A 20,459-nucleotide genomic window follows, 5' to 3' on the forward strand; every position below is an offset into this window, starting at 1 on the left:
ATTTGTTAGTGACACAATGAGAATTTGCGGTTTACATAATAGAACAACGGCAGCTGGTGCTGGAGGCAGTACCACTGCAATAGAATCATTTTTGCAGCCACAATTAAGAAAGCAGTTCGCCGATGAGGTGAAACAGAAACAGGTAAGTGTGTATTATTTACGTTTATTTGTGAACTACTTTTTAATTTTTATATATTTACTGTACATATATTTCCACTTGTGATAATAGGCGATCTCAGATCATTTGATAAACAAAATACTCTACTCCAAACGATTGCTGGTTGACCATGTAGAAGCATTGGAACAATGTTTGCGGAATATAAATCAGCCGGTGGATGAAACAGATACAAGAAGTGCTGGTACTGCTATTTCCAGTGCGGAAATCTTTACTGCAAGAAACACTTGTATATTGTTGGGTACCACCATTTTGGAGCACTTTGTAACACCGAAATGGTTGCGATTAACATTGGTGCCGTCACTCATGTTGACAACCGGCTTCAGCGCTATTTATATGATTAAGAATATTTTTATTTTTCGTAATAAAATTGTCGAAAGTGAGTTGGACAGTTTGATAAGAACGATTGATGAATTTGGAAATTGCATTCGGCGAAATATGACATATTTCAATGAAATACTCATAATGAAGCAACAAGAGCTAATTGAGTGAGTGCAATATCTCAAGTGTTTATGAATATGATGTATTATAAAAGAATTGTATTTTTTAAGATCTCGTCAAATAGAACGTGCTTGGGACTGTATCACATCAGCGAAGGAGGTCACAGAAATATTGTATGATGCAACGCGCAAATTGGAAACGCAATATCCACTGCCTGTACGTTTTTCACAATACTACTCGCAAATGGAAGAGTTGCGCGAATGTGAATATTTCAAAAACAACGTCACCGATTACAGTCCTAAACACATTAAAGTGAGTGCTAAAGACATAATTACTTTAATTGAAAAGTTGTATTTAAAAATTATTACTTCTAGGATTTTCACAATATATTTGCGTATGTGCAGTCACAGTTCTTGCTACGGCTTGCGCTCACGATCTCGACTAAACCATCCATCAGTGAATTGAATGGTGAATTAGTTAAAATTGATTGCCTTATTCGGCAACTAGTGCAGGAGGAAGAAAATCACTTTAAAAATTTAGCTATCGAGATAAATAAAAAGAAACAGTTAGAATTAGAGGTGTTGAACGCCACAAAAGCTATGCAAACACGGAACAGTCCCGTCGCTGTACTTCAAAATTCTTCGCTCAAATTAAGTGCATGTATGGTAGCTGTTGCTGGTGAGTGCCAAGCGCTTGATATTACACTGCAACGACTTACCGAAACTGAAGCGGAACAAAAAGACAATGCCAAACAACTCATTCAAGTAGCAAACAATATGCGGGGTATTGAAAACGCTTTATCTGTGTGCTTCGATGACTTTCAACGTCTAATGTTGGTCTATAATAAATTTTTGAATAGCAAATTGGATACGCAGCACCATTCAACTGTTGCAGATAGTGAAAATAATATAACAAACAATGACGAATTTCCTGAGAGTATTTTACGTGTAGAAATTTCACAAAATCATAATGATGAAAGTAAACGTGATGATTTCTATGCTTACATGTACGATGAACAACAAGCACAGGCCGAGAAAGATCAACAAGAAGCTGAGGCAAAAGCGCAAACCAATAGAGATCATGATATGGAAATTTTAAACTTTGAAAAGCGAATAACGCAAGGGAAATTTCGTCCGGTATTGAAACAATTAAAAGATCGTATCGATCCAATTAGAAGTGAAATGCTGGAAAAAGAACGTCAGGTGTTGGCAGCTAAGGGGATTAATGTTGACGAACTTTTTGGTAAGGAAGAAAATACAAAGAATGGAAAAACCGATAAACCAGAGAACAAAAAAAGTATTAGCTGGGAGCAGAGTGCCGATGGAGATAGCGATAGCGAGGGTTCAGCAGACTTAGAATTTCAAAGGAGCAATAAAAAGTTAAAGGAACGTGACAACTTTGCGGAAATGCGAAATTTTTTGGCACAAAAGCAAGCTATCAACATCTTTAGACTGGATGATGCAGCACCAATAACAACAACGGGAAATGAAGAAATATTGGAAAGTGAATGCTAAAGTGCTTAAACACTGTGCAATTAAAAGGTGACGTTAATAGCAAGGCAAATAGATAATTAGTATTTTATTCGGCAAATCATTTTGATAAGACGAAAATACAAGTGCATTTTACTTAGCAGATATCTATTTAATTTGAAAGTTATTGTTATGTTAGCACATATTTTTCATTGTGAGTGTAAATATTAATTTATACAACTTTAGACTGTTTGAATTGTTATAATCATATGTTCACAAACGTAAAGTAATTACTGGTTGAGAAAATTTGACTGTTTAAAAAATTTCAACGGATTGCATATTGTGCTGTTTTAGGGGCCGCAGTTACACATAATTAGCACTCTAAAGACTATAAATTTTGTAAGTTTGTAAATATGATAAAGAAAATTAGATACGCAATTGGATGATAAGTGTATATACGATAATCAGCTCTTTAGCAAAATTTTACACGCGGTGTTTGGTACTTCATACTATATATAAAAAAAAAAAAACAAAAACAAATATATATATATACTATATGCATGTATTGAATGCATCATACGTAACTTATCGAATTGTATGATATAAAGCTATTGTAAACCTTTAATCTACTATTTATTCTGCCACTTAGCCATCCTTTTCTGCCCAGTGCGCTTTTATCTGTGAATTGATAAGATTAACCTTAAACCTTATACTTTTATTGCTTCTTGTTTAGTTTTATTTTTAGCTTAAGCTTTCATTTACCATTAACATTTACTGTTGCAACCATATATGTATCGATGTATTCTCGTATACTGAGTTGAAAAATTTGAAGCCAGCACTCCTTCATACTTTTCATAAAGCACAAAAGTTGCAAAGATCTTTAATTTTATTGTTCCTACTTAAATGAAATAAATAAGTTTCAATAAAAATGCCATTTATATTTGCCTTTTTAAAATTATACATAAAATAAATAAATTAGAGGTGGGTTTAAATCTTCAGTATAAATTCTCCAAATAATGTTTTTACCCGTATTTAATCCATCATTCAACATTCTCGTAGTAAACGAAGTTTTTCCACAGAATCCGGATGGTTATTAGCTTATGGGCACTTGAACTTTGGTCCAGTTGGTTGATAAATTTGAGCTAAATAATATAAACTTTTCCATCTTCATCAATTCGAAAATCTCAGAGGATTTTTTTGTGTCAAGTTCAACAAAAAAATTTATATTTGTTCTTTGGATGCTCTATGGAACAATTGCACACTTTTCCTTTTATTGAAATGGTGCAATGAATTTGTTTAAATATTCAATAGATAACGCTGCATGTTTTATCATTTATATTTCTGTTATTTTTGCGTCACACGTTGTATACAGCTTACTGTAGAGCTATGTTGTATTATATTATTGTTGAAGTAGCAGCATACAACATTCCCGAATAGTTTAAGGGAATGCTGGTGGGTGACAGTGATCGGGCAAATATAAATCTGAGTCCCTTTCGGTTTAGTAAACCTCAACCGGAAATGAAATGGCTCTAGTCACAAAAAACCATGTAATTTTTGACTTTTTTGTCTGCATTTTTAGGTTAGACTAAAAATGTTGTTCCGTTGAATAAATCACTTACTCAAAACCAAAGCTTATCTTCTTATGTGGTAAATAATTTTTTATTTTATTTATTTTTAATGATCACTGAATTATTTTAAAAATGAAGATATGTGTTTCTTAATACTTGTTTATATTTAAGTAGACAGTCAACAGAATATTTTACAAATGGCAACTTTTCTTGTGTGTGTGGGTGCGTCAGATATAATACACATAATAAATACATATTAATTTTCAAAAACGATCAAATGATAGTTTTGAATTGTTATGCTCTATGGGTTAACTGTACATACGAACTACATACAAACATCTTTGGTAAAAAATCCTACTATTTTGGTCAGCTGAAAGTAGGTAACATACAAAAGGTATCAATATGTGAATATATCACTAAATAATTAAAAAAGTGCAATAATTTACATTATTAAGCAAATCGAACTATCGTAAATGTCTATGTACATACATATATAAATATTATAATACGCCATAATAATAATAATCAGTAATAGGAAGGTAGTTGCAAAAATTATATAAATTTATGTACAAATGTATGCCATTGCAAACATAATAGTAATTAAACATTGGCATTGGGCGCACCATTTTCTTTGACAACAATGGAATTGGTATTGCCGTTGGAGAAGGCCGATAAGTTACTGCTTCTCACACTAGTATAACGTATTGGTTCAATACCGAAATCATTGCGCTTCAATCTCCGACGTATACCTGCAATTACAAAGCCGAGCATCACGCCAATCGATACCACCACAGCCGCAGTGATGAGCGTCAATATAATGTAACGTTTTCGCAGGAACTTCGGCGGCTCATCTTCTTCGATTACAATCTTTTTGGGTATTTTTAAATTACATATCTCCTTCGAGGACAAATTAGGTATTATATTGCCTGCGAGAAAGTAAGGTGTATCACAACGTGCTGGCGTGTCCGCATTGCTTTGTTGTGCGCCTATGTATTCCAATGTCTGCATGAGGCTGCAGTTGCAATACCAAGGATTGCCGGAAATTTCAAATGTATGTAAATGGGCCCAAGGTTTGGCAAGAGTGCTGATGTCTGTTTTTGACATATCTGATACATTCACGAGGAGTGAAATTGTTGTCAGGGCGCAATGAGATATGTCAAGCTGTAAATAGAAAACGGAGAAAATTAAAATTGTATACAAATCCGTTGTTGTTGTTGTTTTAACGGAAATTCAATCCTCGTTGGGATGATAAGTGCCATTTGTGTTGTCGTCGATGTTATCTAACGGGAGGCCCAGTCTATGCTCCTTCTCTCCTCATACGACCGCGATTATCGCCAAGGTACAGAGCCGCAACAAAATCCTCAAGTCGCTGGCCGGCAGCACATGGGAAAAGACAAAGAAACGTTGTTGGCAACATACAAGGCAATCGGCCGGCCGGTCCTTAACTACGCAGCTCCCATATGGTCGCCTGGATGCAGTGGCACGCAGATGAGGAAACTTCAGACCTGTCAAAATACTGCACTCCGGACCACGACGGGATGTCTTTTGATGTCTCCCATTGAACACCTCCACAGTGAGACGCTTATGCTCCCAGTTAAGGAGCATAATGAACCAGGCAGTTCCTGTTGGGATGCTTTCGCAGAAATCACCCCTGCAGCCATCTGCTTTGAGCGGAACCGCCTCCTCGGAGCAGCAAGAGGTCATTCTTCGACTACGTCGACGAAGTCGTACAGTACGCCGACCGGACTTTGGACGCAACTAACTTTCGACAGGTACTGACCGCCATTCACAGCGGGGCCATCAACACCTTCACCGACTCCCTTCCCGTGAATGGCGTTCTTGGAGTCAAACCACCACCCAAAGCAGACGAAGAGCTCCAGCTGCCGAGAGAAACGCGAGTGACCCTAGCGCAACTTCGTTCTGGATACTGTGGCAGGTTAAACTCCTACTTATCCGGAATAGACCCTGACATACCGCATGTATGTCCTGCATGCAACGAGTCTCCGCATGACACTGACCACCTTTTTGCATGCCCCACGAACCCTACTCATCTAACACCCTCCTCCCTTTGGTCCGACCCCGTCGAAACAGCATGTTTCTATACAAATCCGTTATTTCTCATGTTGATTTGTTTTTTGCAAAATGCAACATCCAAAATGAAGCCTATAAAGTATATGATCAAATCGAAAGGTGAATTTTGTCCATTTCACCTCCTTAAAAGTAATCCCCTCCCGCTGCAATACACTTATGCCAACGAATTTTCCACGATACAATATCCGAACCAATCGTTCAGATCGGGCAACTATAGCATATAGCTATCATATAAACTTGCAGATCAAACGTAAGCCTTATGGCAAAACTTTTAATTATGGAAAACTTTTGAATTGTGAAGAGTATTCTAGCTCCGCTGCAACCACCCTTAACGTTTTTTGGTTTTCAAATGGTGCCTTAATCATTTTGCTTTTCCCATATAATTTAACTTGAGATTTTTTGATCTTCTGCAATAAAATTTTATCTCCAAAGCAAATAAACCTACAACTTTGCAAAAATGGTATTCTAATACAAAGTTTTTGGAACAACTTGGGAAATAACGGATACCTTAATATACATACATATGCATACTATATGTACATAAAGTTATTTAGTGTAGGTACTCACTTCAGTTAGATTACCGCTATGCAATAAGCTTTCCATATCCAATTCTGTCAATTTTGGATTATATGCACAGTCCAAACGTCTCAAATTTTCTAAGCGTGTGAATATGCCTTTTCCGATTGTCTTCAAAACCGGCATATAACTTATATTCAGATTCTGTAAGGACGTCAAACCAGCAAAACTCTCCTCAGTAAAACGCTCAATTGGGTTTTGTGCCAAATTCAGTGAAATTAAACTTCTGCCGATCAATTGCAGCTTATCAGGCACGCTGGTCAGCTCGTTACCAGCTAAATTCAAAATACGCAAGCTCACTAACGATTTGAAAATAGACATCGACACTGACTTAATAGCAGTATGTGATAAATCAAGTTCCTGAAAAACAAAAATATTTATTTTATTTTTTATACCTTAATTTAGACAACAAACAATTTCGGTCAACAAAAGACAATTGGTTGAGTGTGTAAATTAAGAGAGCTTTAAAAACCGAATGCGATACCAACCTGCAATCCGGTCACCGATGTCAATGCCAAAACGGTTGGCTCGTTCAGCACCTTCAAATCGTTGTAACTCAAATTTAATTTGGTTAAATTTGGTGTGTGTTCGAATACTTTTTTGTCTAGCTGATGTAATTTATTATGGCTCAAATCTAGGTCCACCAATTCTATGGGTTCGTAATGCGTTACTTGAAATGGACCACGAAATACACCAGGTGTCAGCACTTCGCTGGTGATTTCATTCCAACTCAAGTCTAATCGGCGTATGTTTGGTACATCAATGAATGTGGGCTCTTGCAGGTCCTTGATTCCACAATGACGACACGAAAAGGTGAGTTGAGCATCTGTGGCTGGCAATTGCTGCAGTAGTTCGATTTCGTTGTACGAGAAAGTCGCCACAATGTCCACATCTAGAAAAATAATTAACGGAGTACTTGTCATATATGTATGTATGTATGTTTCGAAAGCAATTTACAAAACATTTCGCTTACTGTCGTGGTTCTTTCCGAACTCGGTCGGCCAACGTGCTAATATGTGCTTGAATCTATTGGAAGTACAACTTAATAAATGATGGTAGCGTTTATCACTGTCATGTGCCGTTAAGCACACACACTTTTCACAAATATCTTTCACGTCCTCGTAGGGTATGTTCTCGTGTTGTGCCGAAGAAAGCAGCACTGCAGCCCCGAAATAGAGTAACTGAAATTAAAAAAAATAACACGAGCATATGTAATAAATACAAATAGTTTATGTGTAATTATGTACGAGGGCGGTCCATTACATATTTAGCCTACGAAAGTGGAAAGCTGTTCATTGCTCAACATTGCCTGCTTTTAGCTCAATTCGTCTGTAAAATACGTTTTCTGAAGGTCCGCAAAGTAGGCGAAACCTCCTCATTTTGCTCAACTTCCTACCCGGCGAGTGACTTTTTCAAGTTTGGAAACAAAAGGGTATATAACACGAACAAGTTCGGAGAATACGGTGGATAAGACTACAGTCGTAACGTAATTCGACCAATTTGGTCATAGCTACGGTAGTAGTGTACACTGGTTATGGAAGGGCTATATTTTCTGCATAAAATGTAGTAATTACATATGCCCTGAACGGAGGATATAAAATTTGTGACGAAGTCTGTAACCCATTTCGGAGATCCTATAAAGTATGTGAATTACCAACGCTCAAATTTTGCATACGTCTTTTTCTCCCCAAAATGTTGGTAATTCGTCGGAACCGCCGATTTCTGATATACCGAGTTTTTAGCAGGGATGATATGATTTCTAGGTGTCGTTTCATTCAGTAATGTTACAATTTAATCATGGAAAGATATACGCAAGAGCAACATTTGCAAATTATTTGATTTTATTATCAAAATAATTGTTCTCCAATTGAAACTTTTCGTGCCTTTTTACCATTGTATGGTGTACCTGTGCGTGCTCGCTATTCGTCGAATTGTTGAAAATTTCGATTGCCAATAAGACAAAGAACCGCTTGAAGTAATGAAAATATTGCTGCCGTTTAGCCAAGTGTTGATAAAGGTCCTTGATTCCACAATTTGTCTATTCCGAGACGTTCTCAAGAATTGGAACTGTCTCAAACAACAACCTGGCGGATTTGGTCTTTTATCCGTATAAAATTGTTCTCACTCAAGAACTGAAGCCGTTGGTCCACCGTAGACGTCGTGAATTCTCTGATTTTGCCTTGGAACAACTTGAAAACGATAATGATTTTTTTAAGAAAATCATCTCCGATGATCTGACATTGACAATTTGGTGTGATTTTTGGTCTGGTGGAAAAAGTTGATCTTGACAACATTTGATTTCATCAACGTGCCACACAGCACGTGCAACTACGAAAACATGTTGCGAGAAATGCATGGAGATTCGTTTATTTCAAAAAATTGTGGCATTGAATGGTCTCCAAGAAGTTGTAATTTAACACCATGAGACTACTTCTTGTTGGATTATTTGAATTCATTGGTCTTTAGCAATAAACCGCATTCTCTTCAAACATTAGAAGTCTATATTGGACATGCTCTTCAGAACATACGACTTGATTTAGTAGAAAAAAGTACTGGAAAAAGGGTTCATCGAATCCGTTCCTGCTAGTCGAAAGAAATCATATCACTGTTAATGGAAAACCTACAATCTGCCAACATATCGCTAAGAAATTCTAGTGCAGCCATTGAAGTGGTCATTAGCGCTCACATTATGCAGAGAACAGCTGGTTTCAGTATGACTACCGCACTAAAAACACCGTTAAATGAAGATCATCATTCATAAAATATATATATTTTTTCTTATTAACTAACCTTAATTCGACAAGAAGGATTTTTATATCAAAGAACGTGGCATGAAAAAAATAGGAAATGTTATCCGTTGGATTTAAACTGTTTGCCGGTTTTCAGATTTAGTTGGTTCTTGGTTTTTGGCGTGTACGAGTGGATCTACATTTAGTTTATAGTCACGAAAAGTTGCAGAAACTCCTTCAAGTTGAGGTTAAGCGTCAACCAAGGTACTTTCAATTGCCCGGCTGTCAACGAACTTTTGATACATCAGCCTTTTTATTAACTGTTTTCAGGGCACCTGGGTTTGGCTTATTAAAAGCCGACATGTAACAATTTCGAAACTTGTAATATCAGGGTTTTAACGGTGTTCAACGAAAGATAAGAGTCACCGCACAGCGTTTTTTTTTTTAAAGAATCGCATCATTGATCGATATTGATATTTTTCCATTTTTCTATAATCAAACACAATTATCAGTCCATTTCGGTTGACATTTTAAACTAATCGTTTAAGAAATTAGGGGTATTCTCTTGCTCTTGCAAAACCCTAGCACGGTGCAAGAATTGCATATATTTCCTCTTGGTGCACCGGCACAACAACAAACACACGCAGAAAATTATTTACAATGGCTGTAAAATAAGTCAGACCAAAACCCATGCATATTTGCGTGCAATGTCACGCAAAAATATGATTGCAACCCTGTTTTTGCTGTCATTTTACATAAAGACATATTACGTCTTAAAATTTTTGAGGAAGGTAAGTTTTAAATAGATTTTATAATTTCTATTTAAATTATAAAGATTTGTTACAGTTTTTTTTGTTAAAAATTTATGCAGAAGCTGCGGCAATTCACAATAGCCATGCATAATAGTCATTCACAATATATTGACCGAATCAGCCGTTCATATATCACTCGATTCTGCAATGGGTGCTCTCGTGCTCTTGTATATTTCGGTATAGTATTTTTGCAATCTGCAATCTTGCAAGAGCAAGATAATACCCCTATTGTACTACGCGATAGTAAAATTCTCTTGCAATAGCAGCGCCAAATTTTAATAGGACTGCCATCACTTTTAGCCCTAAGCCATATAAATATTCATATTAGTTTAAATGTTATCCGACTTCACAGTCATTCCATTAACAATTCACTCATTTTCAACGTAAGTCAAATGACTATTTGCATTGCGACTAAAATATGTATGTATGTATTCCTTATCAATGCATAATTATCAGTTTCAAAATAGTCGTTCTTGTATCTTTGCCGGAGTGGCTCCAACAAATGCTTATTATACTACCTGCAAAAGGTGTCGAAATCAAAGTTATACATATTATATTGTTATATATAAAAATAATTAACTATAAATTATAATTAAAAAATATTTAATCGTCATAAATATTTTATAAAATCTCTTTTTTTTATTTATATTTATGACGAAAATATTTCTGTAGTCCATCAAAAAATCTGATTTTTCGTTAGACATACATATTTACCTAGACTTCATTAGATAAATAAATGAGGATTGCACGAGTACCGCGACCTAAGGTCTATTGTGCCCTCTCCTAAGTCATAAGGACTCACTTAGCCTCTGCATATTGGTAAATTCCAATATCCTGCTAGGTGCTATTTGGGCGATATGATCACTATTTGGAAACATGGATCCAAGAGCCTTTATCCTGATAGTCCCATGTTATATAAGTGCTTCCTAAGGTAACTTCATTACTTGATTACATATTTAAACCTTTTAAGGTTGTAACGACCCTTTAGCACTTGGCATGGCGCGTTCCTTTATTGTATGGGGAGCACCCAAAACTAAAGGTTCGGGTCCTACCATGTTGGTGGATGCTGCGGAGCGGGCGAGCTCAGCAGCCACTTCATTTCCGGCTATACCTTTGTGACCGGGAACAAGGTGCATTTGGTTACAATCTGATAGACTGTTTAGTAAAGATCGCTTTAAGTGCGACTCGACTGACGTCCGTTGCGATAGTTGCGTTATAAGTTTAGCTCTACGCACCGACCTATAGCAAAGCCCATAGATATGAAGAGTTTGGTGCGTGGTCCTGCACCAATTCCTTCCGACGTTTTTGTACTGTCAGTGTACCACTTGATTGTATTATCCCTAAGTAGTAGTTCGAGAGCGGAATCATTCAATTCAGCCTTACTGCTAAGTGTAAGGCCTGGACTTCTTAATAAATTTTACACTTTTGGTAATGCTGTCCCTTGGGAGAAAAGCCAGTGGTATTTCGACACTTAAGTCCTTCTGAGCTCTCTATCTTACCTCTGTCAAACCCGCCTGCTGTCATTTGAAGGAGTGTGTGTTTGGCTACCTGTCCGATTACTAGATGAAGCGGTGTGAGTTTCAGCATGACTTCAAGTGCCACCGTCGGACATGTGCGATTGGCACCCGACATGCAGATGCATATTCGTTGTGCTTTAGGTATATTATATAAGGCCCCGACTTATTGATTTTAAATGAAAGTATGCGACCAACTCTTGGTGATTCTCAAGAATCTAAATTTATAGAATTATATAGAATATTCAACATTCCCATTCATTGTAAATTTATAAATTTGTCGGTAAAACTAAAACAAAGGAAGGCGAAATTCGTCAAATAATTTATTTCTATATGTTAGATTTTCCAAGAAAAATTCGGCGTGTTTATTTCAATCTAATTGTGCATATTCTTGGTATACATTGTGATGAAAAAGCATCCGGAAAATATAATTAAATTAAATGATATTTCAAAAAGTTGTATTTTGCTAAGATGGTAGGACTGTTCTTAATTACTATGCCAAATATGAGAGCGATCTGTCAACCAGTTTATCTCCAGCAGCGGCTTAAATCGGTACAACTCAGTTGTGCGTAGCAATTTTTACAATGGATAAAAATATCGAAGACGGTCGAGAGGTCGTTGAAGACATGCCTCATTCTGGACGACCTTCGACCTCTTCAACTGATAAAAATATTAGAAAATGAAGGATATGGTACTTGAAAATTGTCAGGCAAATATTTGAGAGATGGTTAGAAAGCTGAACATCTTCGGCGAATTCAATCGAATGATTTTGGTGGATATTTTGGATATGAAACCCGTTCTTGCTCGACTCGTCCTGATAAAGCTGCATTTTTTTCAAAAAGAGTGCTGCAAACAGGACTCTTTGGACGTGCTTGATTGTGCGAATTCCCTTGAGATGAGACATGGGTTTATGAGTTTGACATGCGAACAAGTCAACAATCACCGGAGTGAAACCCGTTTTCAGTCGATCGAAGAGATAAAACAAAATTCGTTGAAGGAACTAAAGGCCATCCCAAAAAGTCCTTGTGAAATATATTATATCTGGTGGTGATCACTTTGAAGGTGACAAAATAAATATTGATGAATAATTAAATCGATAATTACCATTTTTGTCATAATTTATTTTTACAAGCTGAAGATGAGTCACGAACACATTTTCTGCATTGAAAAGCTGATCGCCAGGTATCATTAAAAAAAATATAATTTTAAATATTGTGAAAAAAGACTTTAACACTATGAGGTTCTGAAAATCTATAAATTTCTTTCGAAGAAGACTACGAGGTTTATCCATGTTCCCTTGCAAGTAGCAGTAAATAAACATACCAAGGGGTTTAGTGGGGCTTAGCAGGTATTTAACACAGATAGTGATGAGTAATGAACTCATACTTACCAGTAACACAAATTTATAATCCATTTTGAATACTTTGTGAGTTTAGTTTGTGGATTCTCAATGCAACTGAATAATTTTGTTGTTAATACAATTCATAATATCACACAATATTCTTCCGATAAATCCACTATTCGAACACTGTATTCACAAATATTATCACTTTGTTAAATATTTTCTTAGGTGTGTATTCGTTTTTGTTGTTATTTTTTGTATTTTTAAGAATTTAACTTTGTTAATTAAATTTCTATACTGTTCATCCTCGCGTTTCTTCTTCACTGGCGAGCTGGTTTCACCGACCAACGTTTAGCAATCACCGAAAGGTTTTCTCTTCTCTCAATTTAAGGAACTACCTCTTTGAGGCAACAATATTTTGTAGCGTTCGTATATGAGCAGGTAAAAGTATTTTAGAGAAAACACAGATAACAGCGTTATCGCAGCCATTTCGTGTTTGTTTTCATTTGATAAGCGCGTTATCAGCGTGTTGAGTTCCCTTTTGAATTCATATTTTCATTTCCACACACACACATATTTATTATATTATTGTAAACGTTTTGGCATAAGCAAGGTGAGAACGGCTACGGACTTTATTGTTTATTAGCAGCTTCTATGGAGAAATATGAAGAAATAAGAATATTGAATATATTTTCTGAAATGCATACATATCTCCCAATACATAACTAAATTTATTTATTATTTTGTATTTGTATTTATTTGTACATATGGTGTCAGTAGGGAAATCTTTAAAATTTTTTTTTTTGCATTTTCAGTTCCCTTATGCCCTTAAATTTAATGTAGAAACCCACTTTACCATTGGAAGGTTTCGAAAAAGGCCCAAAACTAATAATAAAGCTCGACGTTCGGAGCGCTCGGAGTGCACAACTGGCACTTTAAACGCGTTTTTCTCAAAACACACTTTTTTAAATTGGCGGACATGATTCCGGTCGAACTACTCAACCGATTTGCTTAATTTTTTTTAAATGTTCAGAAAACGCCTAGCCATCGTACCTAATAGATTCATAATTTTTTATAATTTATTGATAATGTTATGACAAAATTTATGTAAAAAAGCATGGCCAAAAAAGCCATTCACGTACTTTTTAAGAATAAATTGGGTTTCTGTGTTTCAGATGATCCAAACATGAAAAATCGTGTCCGCCAGTGAATTCACTCAGCCATTTCTCCGACAGATGTCATCAAAAAATTCCGTAAAAATTTGTTTATACAGTCCACGAATACCATGATACTATGTGAAAAAGTTCTATTGTTGAATAAAAATTTCTATAAAATAAAAAATAGCAGAAAAAACAGGCCAGATTACCCTACTGACCCCGTAATTTCTTATAAAAATTAACCAAATTAAAAAGTATTAAGTTTAAAATCAAACTCAATTAGTTAAATATGCAATAATCCACTAAGCTGGGGTGTCGTCATTCTGGGTAAGCATTTACCGTCCTCGCCGCGCAACCTGGAATCGTGAGTAACCTTTGTGTAAGATGTGGTAGTCAAACCTTATGGAGAACCCCGGCTAAAAGAGACTAAGCTTCAGCGGAGTCTCTCCGATATATTCGGTTTAAGAGTTTGCTGAGTCGGCTCGCTGTATAAATATGTATACAACTTTATACTACTCGCCTAGCGAGGTTGTGTGCCGGGTTTGGGACCCGCTACGTAAAACCCACTCCCAATGCAATGAAAAAACAACAGCCTCGAATGAAAATCCCCAATTTTGATGACAAGCCAGGCAAACGTAATAAGGACTATGATTTAAGGGCATGTACCTGTACCTGTAATGTCTTGTTCCTAAATTGGGAAGGTGCTGCAATCAAACTCGTTGATGTCCTCGCAAAAATAAAGGCTGTTATCACCGCTATCCAAGAAATGCGAAAGACCTTGTAACATTTACTACAGCGGTCTTATAAAGGAGCGCAAATTCGGTGTGGGAGAAAGGCTCATTCGTCGAGTCCTGGCTTTCACTTCGGTGGATGTGTGTTTAGTCACAATCCAAATCAGAGCAAAATTTTTCAACATAACACTGATTTGCGCCCACTCCCCGACGGAATAGAAGGACGATATGGCCAACGATGCCTTCTTTAAGCGCTTGCTGCGCACCTATGAGGGTTGCCCCCGCCACGTCACTTTAACGCCAGGCTGGGCAAAGAAGTATCTTTGGCACAATTCAGCCTCTATGACGACACCTCTCCAAATGGGTTGAGACTGATCGACTTCGCAGGCGCCCAAAATATGGTTGTCTGTAGTACTAGACTCCAGCAGAAGGAAATTCACCATGCTTCGGGATAGAAAATTCAAAATTAGATTGATTATGTTATGATAGATGGAGGTTATGTCTCCAGTACCCTTGAAGTACGTACGCTCCGAGGACCTAACGTCGGCTCGAACCACTACACACAATTCCCCAATCGATGACGACGAAACAAATGTTACATTGTCCAACTATGATGTTGTTTGAATAGCAATTACCCGCCAGAAGAACAACAAAGCGACAGGGGCTGATGGAATACCGTCCGAGATATTCAAATACGGCAGCCACAAGTTGCATGCATCAGCTTTTTTGCAAGATATGGTCGGATGAAGGCCTAAGTGTGCTCTGCTCACCTCACAAAAAGGGGAACCCCACAATCTGCGCCATTTACAGTGGGATAAACCTAGTTAATATTGCATATAAGTTATCGAGCGTAGTGTGTTAAAGACCGAAGCCCACCGTCAACAAACTGATTGGACCTTATCAGCGTGGCCTTAGACCTGGAAAATCTACCATCGACCAGATTTGTACCATGCGTCAAATCTTGGAAAAGACCCGTGACAGGAATATCGACACACACCACCTCTTCGTCGATTTTAAAGCCGCCTTCGACAGCACGAAAAGGAATTGCTTCTAAGCCGCTATGTCTGAATTTGGTATCCCTGCATGTCTAATACGGAAGCGTTGAGCAACAAGCTCTGCCAGGATCGGGAAGAACCTCTCCGAGCCTTTCGATAACAAGCGAGGTGCTACAGTGGACTGAGTAGGCAATTGAAAAGTAATGTCCTCTCTCGAGGGACAAAGGCCAAACTCATAAGTCCCTCATCATTCCCGTTCTGCTATGTACATATATGTATGGTGCGGAGGCATGGACAATGATATCATGTGATGAGTCGGCCTTAGGAGTGTTCCTTTGCACATTGGCAACGGCGACTACCGCAGTCGATGGAACGATAAGCTGTATGAGATATTGACATAGTTCAGCGAATCAAGAGGCAGCGGATGCGCTGGCTTGGCCATTTTGTCCGGATGGAAGGGGACACTCTAGCTTTGAAGGTTTTCAGTTCAGTACCCACTAGTGGAAATGGAAGAAAAAGAAGACCTCCACTCAGTTGGAGTGATCAGATGGAGAAGGACATGGCTGCACTTGTAGACGATATTTCTGGAGTATGCGGAAACATTAAAACTTATCAGAGATAGTAAAGATGTACAAAAAAGTTATATAATATATGGAGACATAATTGCTTAGTTAAATGCTTGCCGGCGAAAAGCGTGTAAAATGTGCGGAACTCCATTTATAAATTAACATCAATTATTAACTATGCCTCCCAGTCAGCTTATGGTCAGACAGCAGTCATTTTGCATAAAAACAAACAATAAAATAGACACATTATACATAACAAAACATATGTCTGTCGGTGCCGTCTTATTTTTGTTTTATTGATAAAAAAGCGAAAACATTTGAGCTCCCGAGTGATTCATGTCGGTTTGCTTGAATAGCAAATTAGCTTGTCGAATGGCAAAAGGTAAACAAAAAGTGCAAGCTGAGAAGCTCTTACTCATACACATGTACATCATTAGTGTGTCATTATGTGATGAAGATAGGTGAAATGAGAACATATGTGTGAAGGTGTGAGTCCACGGTACACTTTAGCTTAACCAAAATTCTTAGAAACGGATTGCCCTTTTGAGATTCATTACCGAGGAATGTCGAATAAGTTTATGAGACAAAAAGGATACAGAAGGTAAAAGAGATAAGCTTGAATAGATTAAGGTGGTCGTGTGAAAGATTTGTAGGTATGTACATTAATACATTAGTATATGCGAGTGTGGTTCAACAAAGATTACATTCAACTCGTAATATATTTAATAATATCACATGATGAAGCGGGAGTCTCGCAAGTTTTGGGACAATGGAAAAAAATTTAGGTCGGTGACTTTTTTGTAATGAAAATTGAGCAATGATATCAAAGAATGATTCATTGCTATATTTAGGATCTTATCCTTCGGTAGTGATCATCAAATATTTTTTTAACGATTTTCAGTGTGGTCGTCTATGACATCGTATCGCTTGAGCTGAGAGGGTAGGCATCTCCAAATACCGCGTGGGTCATGCATGAAATATTGGGTATAAGAAAGCTGTGTACATGCTGGAAGTGAATGGGGCTCTGGTCAAAAAACGTAGTCGCGAGATCATTTCACAGTAGTGTTTAACGATGTCGTCTGCCGCCTTTCATGACCATCAGTAGATTTGGCGTACTTCGATCCACGCTACCGTTTTCTGGGATTTTGTTGCGATCTACATCGACCTGAAAAACAATTACTTCCACTATGCTTAATTATTGGGTCAATGCAACAGGAAATTGCAAAAATACGGTTAGAGCCAAAATTGCTCTTCCTTCGTAACAACGCATTTGCTCGATCGAACTATGCTACGGCCTTCCGCCTCATACACAGTATAATCGAAATTCGACAGTGTTTTTGTTTTGTTTCCAAACTTAAAAATTCGTGTTTCTCGAACAAATCGAATCGACGCTAGATCAAGAATAGCATGATAAAAGAAGACTAAATTATTTATGGACCAACGAAAGTTGATGCAAGTTTAAGGCTCCAAATTTACTAGAGCTTTTTCTTGGTTGAAATAGACTAGGAGTCCTTGTAAAATCTTTTGTGCGAGTTTTCTAAGTAGATGAAACAAAAATCTCTGTATCCAGCATCTGAACTAGACTTTAAGGACTTACTATTGGCGAATTAAAATTACTACAAACAGGCATTTTCTATGAACATTAGACTGATTGATATTTTATTCTTACGTGGCGGGATATACAGAACATAAACTTGCATAACTATACCTTCAAAGCATCTATGGCCTGAGATAGACATACTAAAAACTAACTTTGTTTGGGCAGACATATCTAAATCTTTTAGATAGTACAACAAAAACCGTACTATTATGTCTTGCTCCTATACTACTGTTATTTGCTTTAATTTAATTGTTTACTATGGAGTAGCAAAGTAAACAACCCTAACTATCAATCGTAATTGTTGACATTTTAGTTGTAATAGAACAACAGTTTCATTTGAATTGAGAGCAAAAGGAATGATTTAAAAGAAGAAAGCACAAAGTCATAAATTGAGAGGGAAAACGCACAGTCAATATGACTAATGGCTCATTTATGCATCAGTGTTCATTGATGAATGATTATTCAGGGAGACATACAAGTAAATCTGAGCTCGTCACAGCATCAGCTACACAATTAACAAAGCTACGACACGGTGCCGACAAAACCGCTGTGATCCTTAGTTCCATTGAACTTTTGGACTGAACGCTTGACGAAACGGCAGTCCGATCAATTGATACATTCGCACTTTTCTGCGCGATTGAACCACTTAAGGCCGTATAAAAAAGTGATAGAAGTCAACAGACGATGAACGGTGAATATAAGTACGTATTCCAATATCATAACGGGTGTTTTTTAGTGTAGTTTTCAATGCGGGGATACCTTTTTAGGTGTTGCTCTTTTTGACAGATTTTTATAATAAATAGACTTACTCCGGAACCACGTTTGCAAATGGTGCTAATCTTTTACCAAAATAATGGTTCGGTTCGAGCGAGGGAGCGGCCGCTTTTTCCAATATTTGGTCGTCATAATCGCCCAGCAGAGTCGGTTATTCGAGTAGCCATAGATCGGTTTCACATTATCCTCAAAGACGCCGTAAAGTGTGCTCCGAAGACTCTGTTGCTGCTGTTGAGCAGAGTATCGAAGAAGTCGCCAACGCGCGAGACAATTACAGCCCACTTTATGAAAGATTTTGCGGAAGAAGATTTTGCGGTTGAATCAAAATCCAACTAATGCAGAGTTGAAGCGCGACACACGTCCAGTAAATGTCTACCGATTCCGATTTCCAAAAGGAATTATTAATAAACAAAATTGATGATAATCGTCAAATCATTGTTGAGACGCCCCTTTCATCCTGAAAATGTCACTGTTTGGTCTGAACTATGGGCAGAGGGAATCATTGGTTCATATTTTTTCAAAACTGAAACCGGCTGTCACAGTCAATGGGGACGCTCTAGAGCCATGATGAATGACTTTCTCGTATCTGAAAGAGAGGATGGTGATGTAGACGACCATTGCTTACAACAAGACGACCTTTGGTGCCATGCAGCCAACGAAATAATCAATTTATTAAAGGAACATTTTTATTAGTGCATTATCTCGTGTCATAGTCCTGCAGTGTTGCCTCCAAGGACATGCGATTTACCACCACTGGACTGTTTTTTGTGGGGTTATGTGTAATCACTTGTCTGACTTTTTGTAAGAGAATATTCGGCCTGATTTTGCTGACATACCATAACTTCCCGAATTGCTGATCGGCATAATTTTTAAGACATAACGGCAAACCTTTCTCTTTATAATAAAATTAAATGTGTTTTATTTATTAAACCAGATGTCTAAAAAAAACACCCTTTATATTTTGTAGCAGTATGGTATATTTAAAGTTGAACGATTGGGGAGCGGAAGTTGTAAATACATATGGCGGAATGGCATCTGCTAAAGTGCGAAATCCAAACTAAGTAAACGATAATTGTTTCTCCAAATAAACCTGGCACTACAATAATAACAAAGGCACCTGCAGTTCGATGGCTTAATACTTTCAGCTGTAGCGCCGCTCTTTTAACGAATAATGAAGTCGTAAACTTTACTCCACAATATAGTGTTGTTAATTATTATTTACTTTATTAATTCTTATATTTTAATATTTCACTTAAAAATTTTTAAAAGAAGTCACTGTGATAGCGCTCCTCCAACACACTCATACAATACAGTTCACCTAAGCAGATTCCACAGAGGAACGAGCCGTTACAAGAGCAAATTAATTAAAACTGTTATCGAAAAGGCGCGAATCTACTTTTCGAAAACAATAACAGCACAACTTTAACAACATTCATGGAAATTTATTTTGAGTTGCGGCTGCAGATGCGCAGTAACTCAGACCAGCAGACAAGTAGTCAAACGAGTAATTACAAGTGCCATGAACGTGGCTTGATTATTGTCACTTTTCCCGCTAGCTTTTTTATACACGTACATACATACATACTTGTATATGTATTTACATTTTAAAATAGATTTAATTGATGGATCACCACGAGTACATGTCAACACACTTTGAATGTCCAACGCGCACTCTGGCAACGGAAATGCGTTTCTTCGTTCATTTAATTGTATCGCATCTTTCATTTATGTTTTTTGCTTTGTTGTCAAATCGACGACAGCTGCAAGCGCTGTTTGAAAATCCGCCACAAATCCCGACCGTTTCCAATAAAGTCACTTAACAAACTAAAACAGCAGACTGGAATCGTACGGGACAAACAAACGATCGGCGATCAACGCTGGTTTCTCAGCAGTAACGGCGCAGCGAAACTCCAAAGCGC

The 20,459-nt window shown here is 37.3% G+C and overlaps 2 protein-coding genes across 7 annotated transcripts; one reads left to right on the forward strand and one right to left on the reverse strand.

Moving 5' to 3' along the window:
* The first annotated feature begins 16 nt into the window (after window positions 1–16).
* LOC120772549 lies at window positions 17–3,023 on the forward strand. Its single transcript, XM_040101236.1, has 4 exons — window positions 17–142; window positions 230–663; window positions 727–928; window positions 991–3,023. The coding sequence occupies exons 1-4, from the start codon at window positions 17–19 to the stop codon at window positions 2,128–2,130; spliced, it is 1,902 nt and encodes a 633-aa protein (XP_039957170.1). The 3' UTR covers window positions 2,131–3,023.
* Window positions 3,024–3,794: 771 nt separating this feature from the next.
* Window positions 3,795–20,346, reverse strand: LOC120772558 (carboxypeptidase N subunit 2). 6 transcript variants are annotated; one of them, XM_040101272.1, is made up of 6 exons: window positions 20,193–20,346; window positions 12,766–13,369; window positions 7,294–7,501; window positions 6,809–7,212; window positions 6,312–6,680; window positions 3,795–4,814 (listed from the first exon to the last, which is right to left on the reverse strand). In XM_040101272.1, exons 2-6 carry the CDS (start codon window positions 12,787–12,789, stop codon window positions 4,254–4,256), a joined length of 1,566 nt encoding a protein of 521 aa, XP_039957206.1. In that variant the 5' UTR covers window positions 12,790–13,369; window positions 20,193–20,346; the 3' UTR covers window positions 3,795–4,253. The 6 variants fall into 6 exon arrangements, with proteins under 6 accessions (XP_039957206.1, XP_039957216.1, XP_039957198.1 ...); XM_040101282.1 differs by having other exon boundaries at window positions 20,172–20,346; XM_040101264.1 differs by having other exon boundaries at window positions 12,766–13,366; window positions 20,142–20,346.
* Between the last annotated feature and the right edge of the window lie 113 nt (window positions 20,347–20,459).

The sequence above is a fragment of the Bactrocera tryoni genome, chromosome 1, assembly GCF_016617805.1.
Source record: "Bactrocera tryoni isolate S06 chromosome 1, CSIRO_BtryS06_freeze2, whole genome shotgun sequence".
Taxonomy (NCBI): Eukaryota; Metazoa; Arthropoda; class Insecta; order Diptera; family Tephritidae; genus Bactrocera; species Bactrocera tryoni.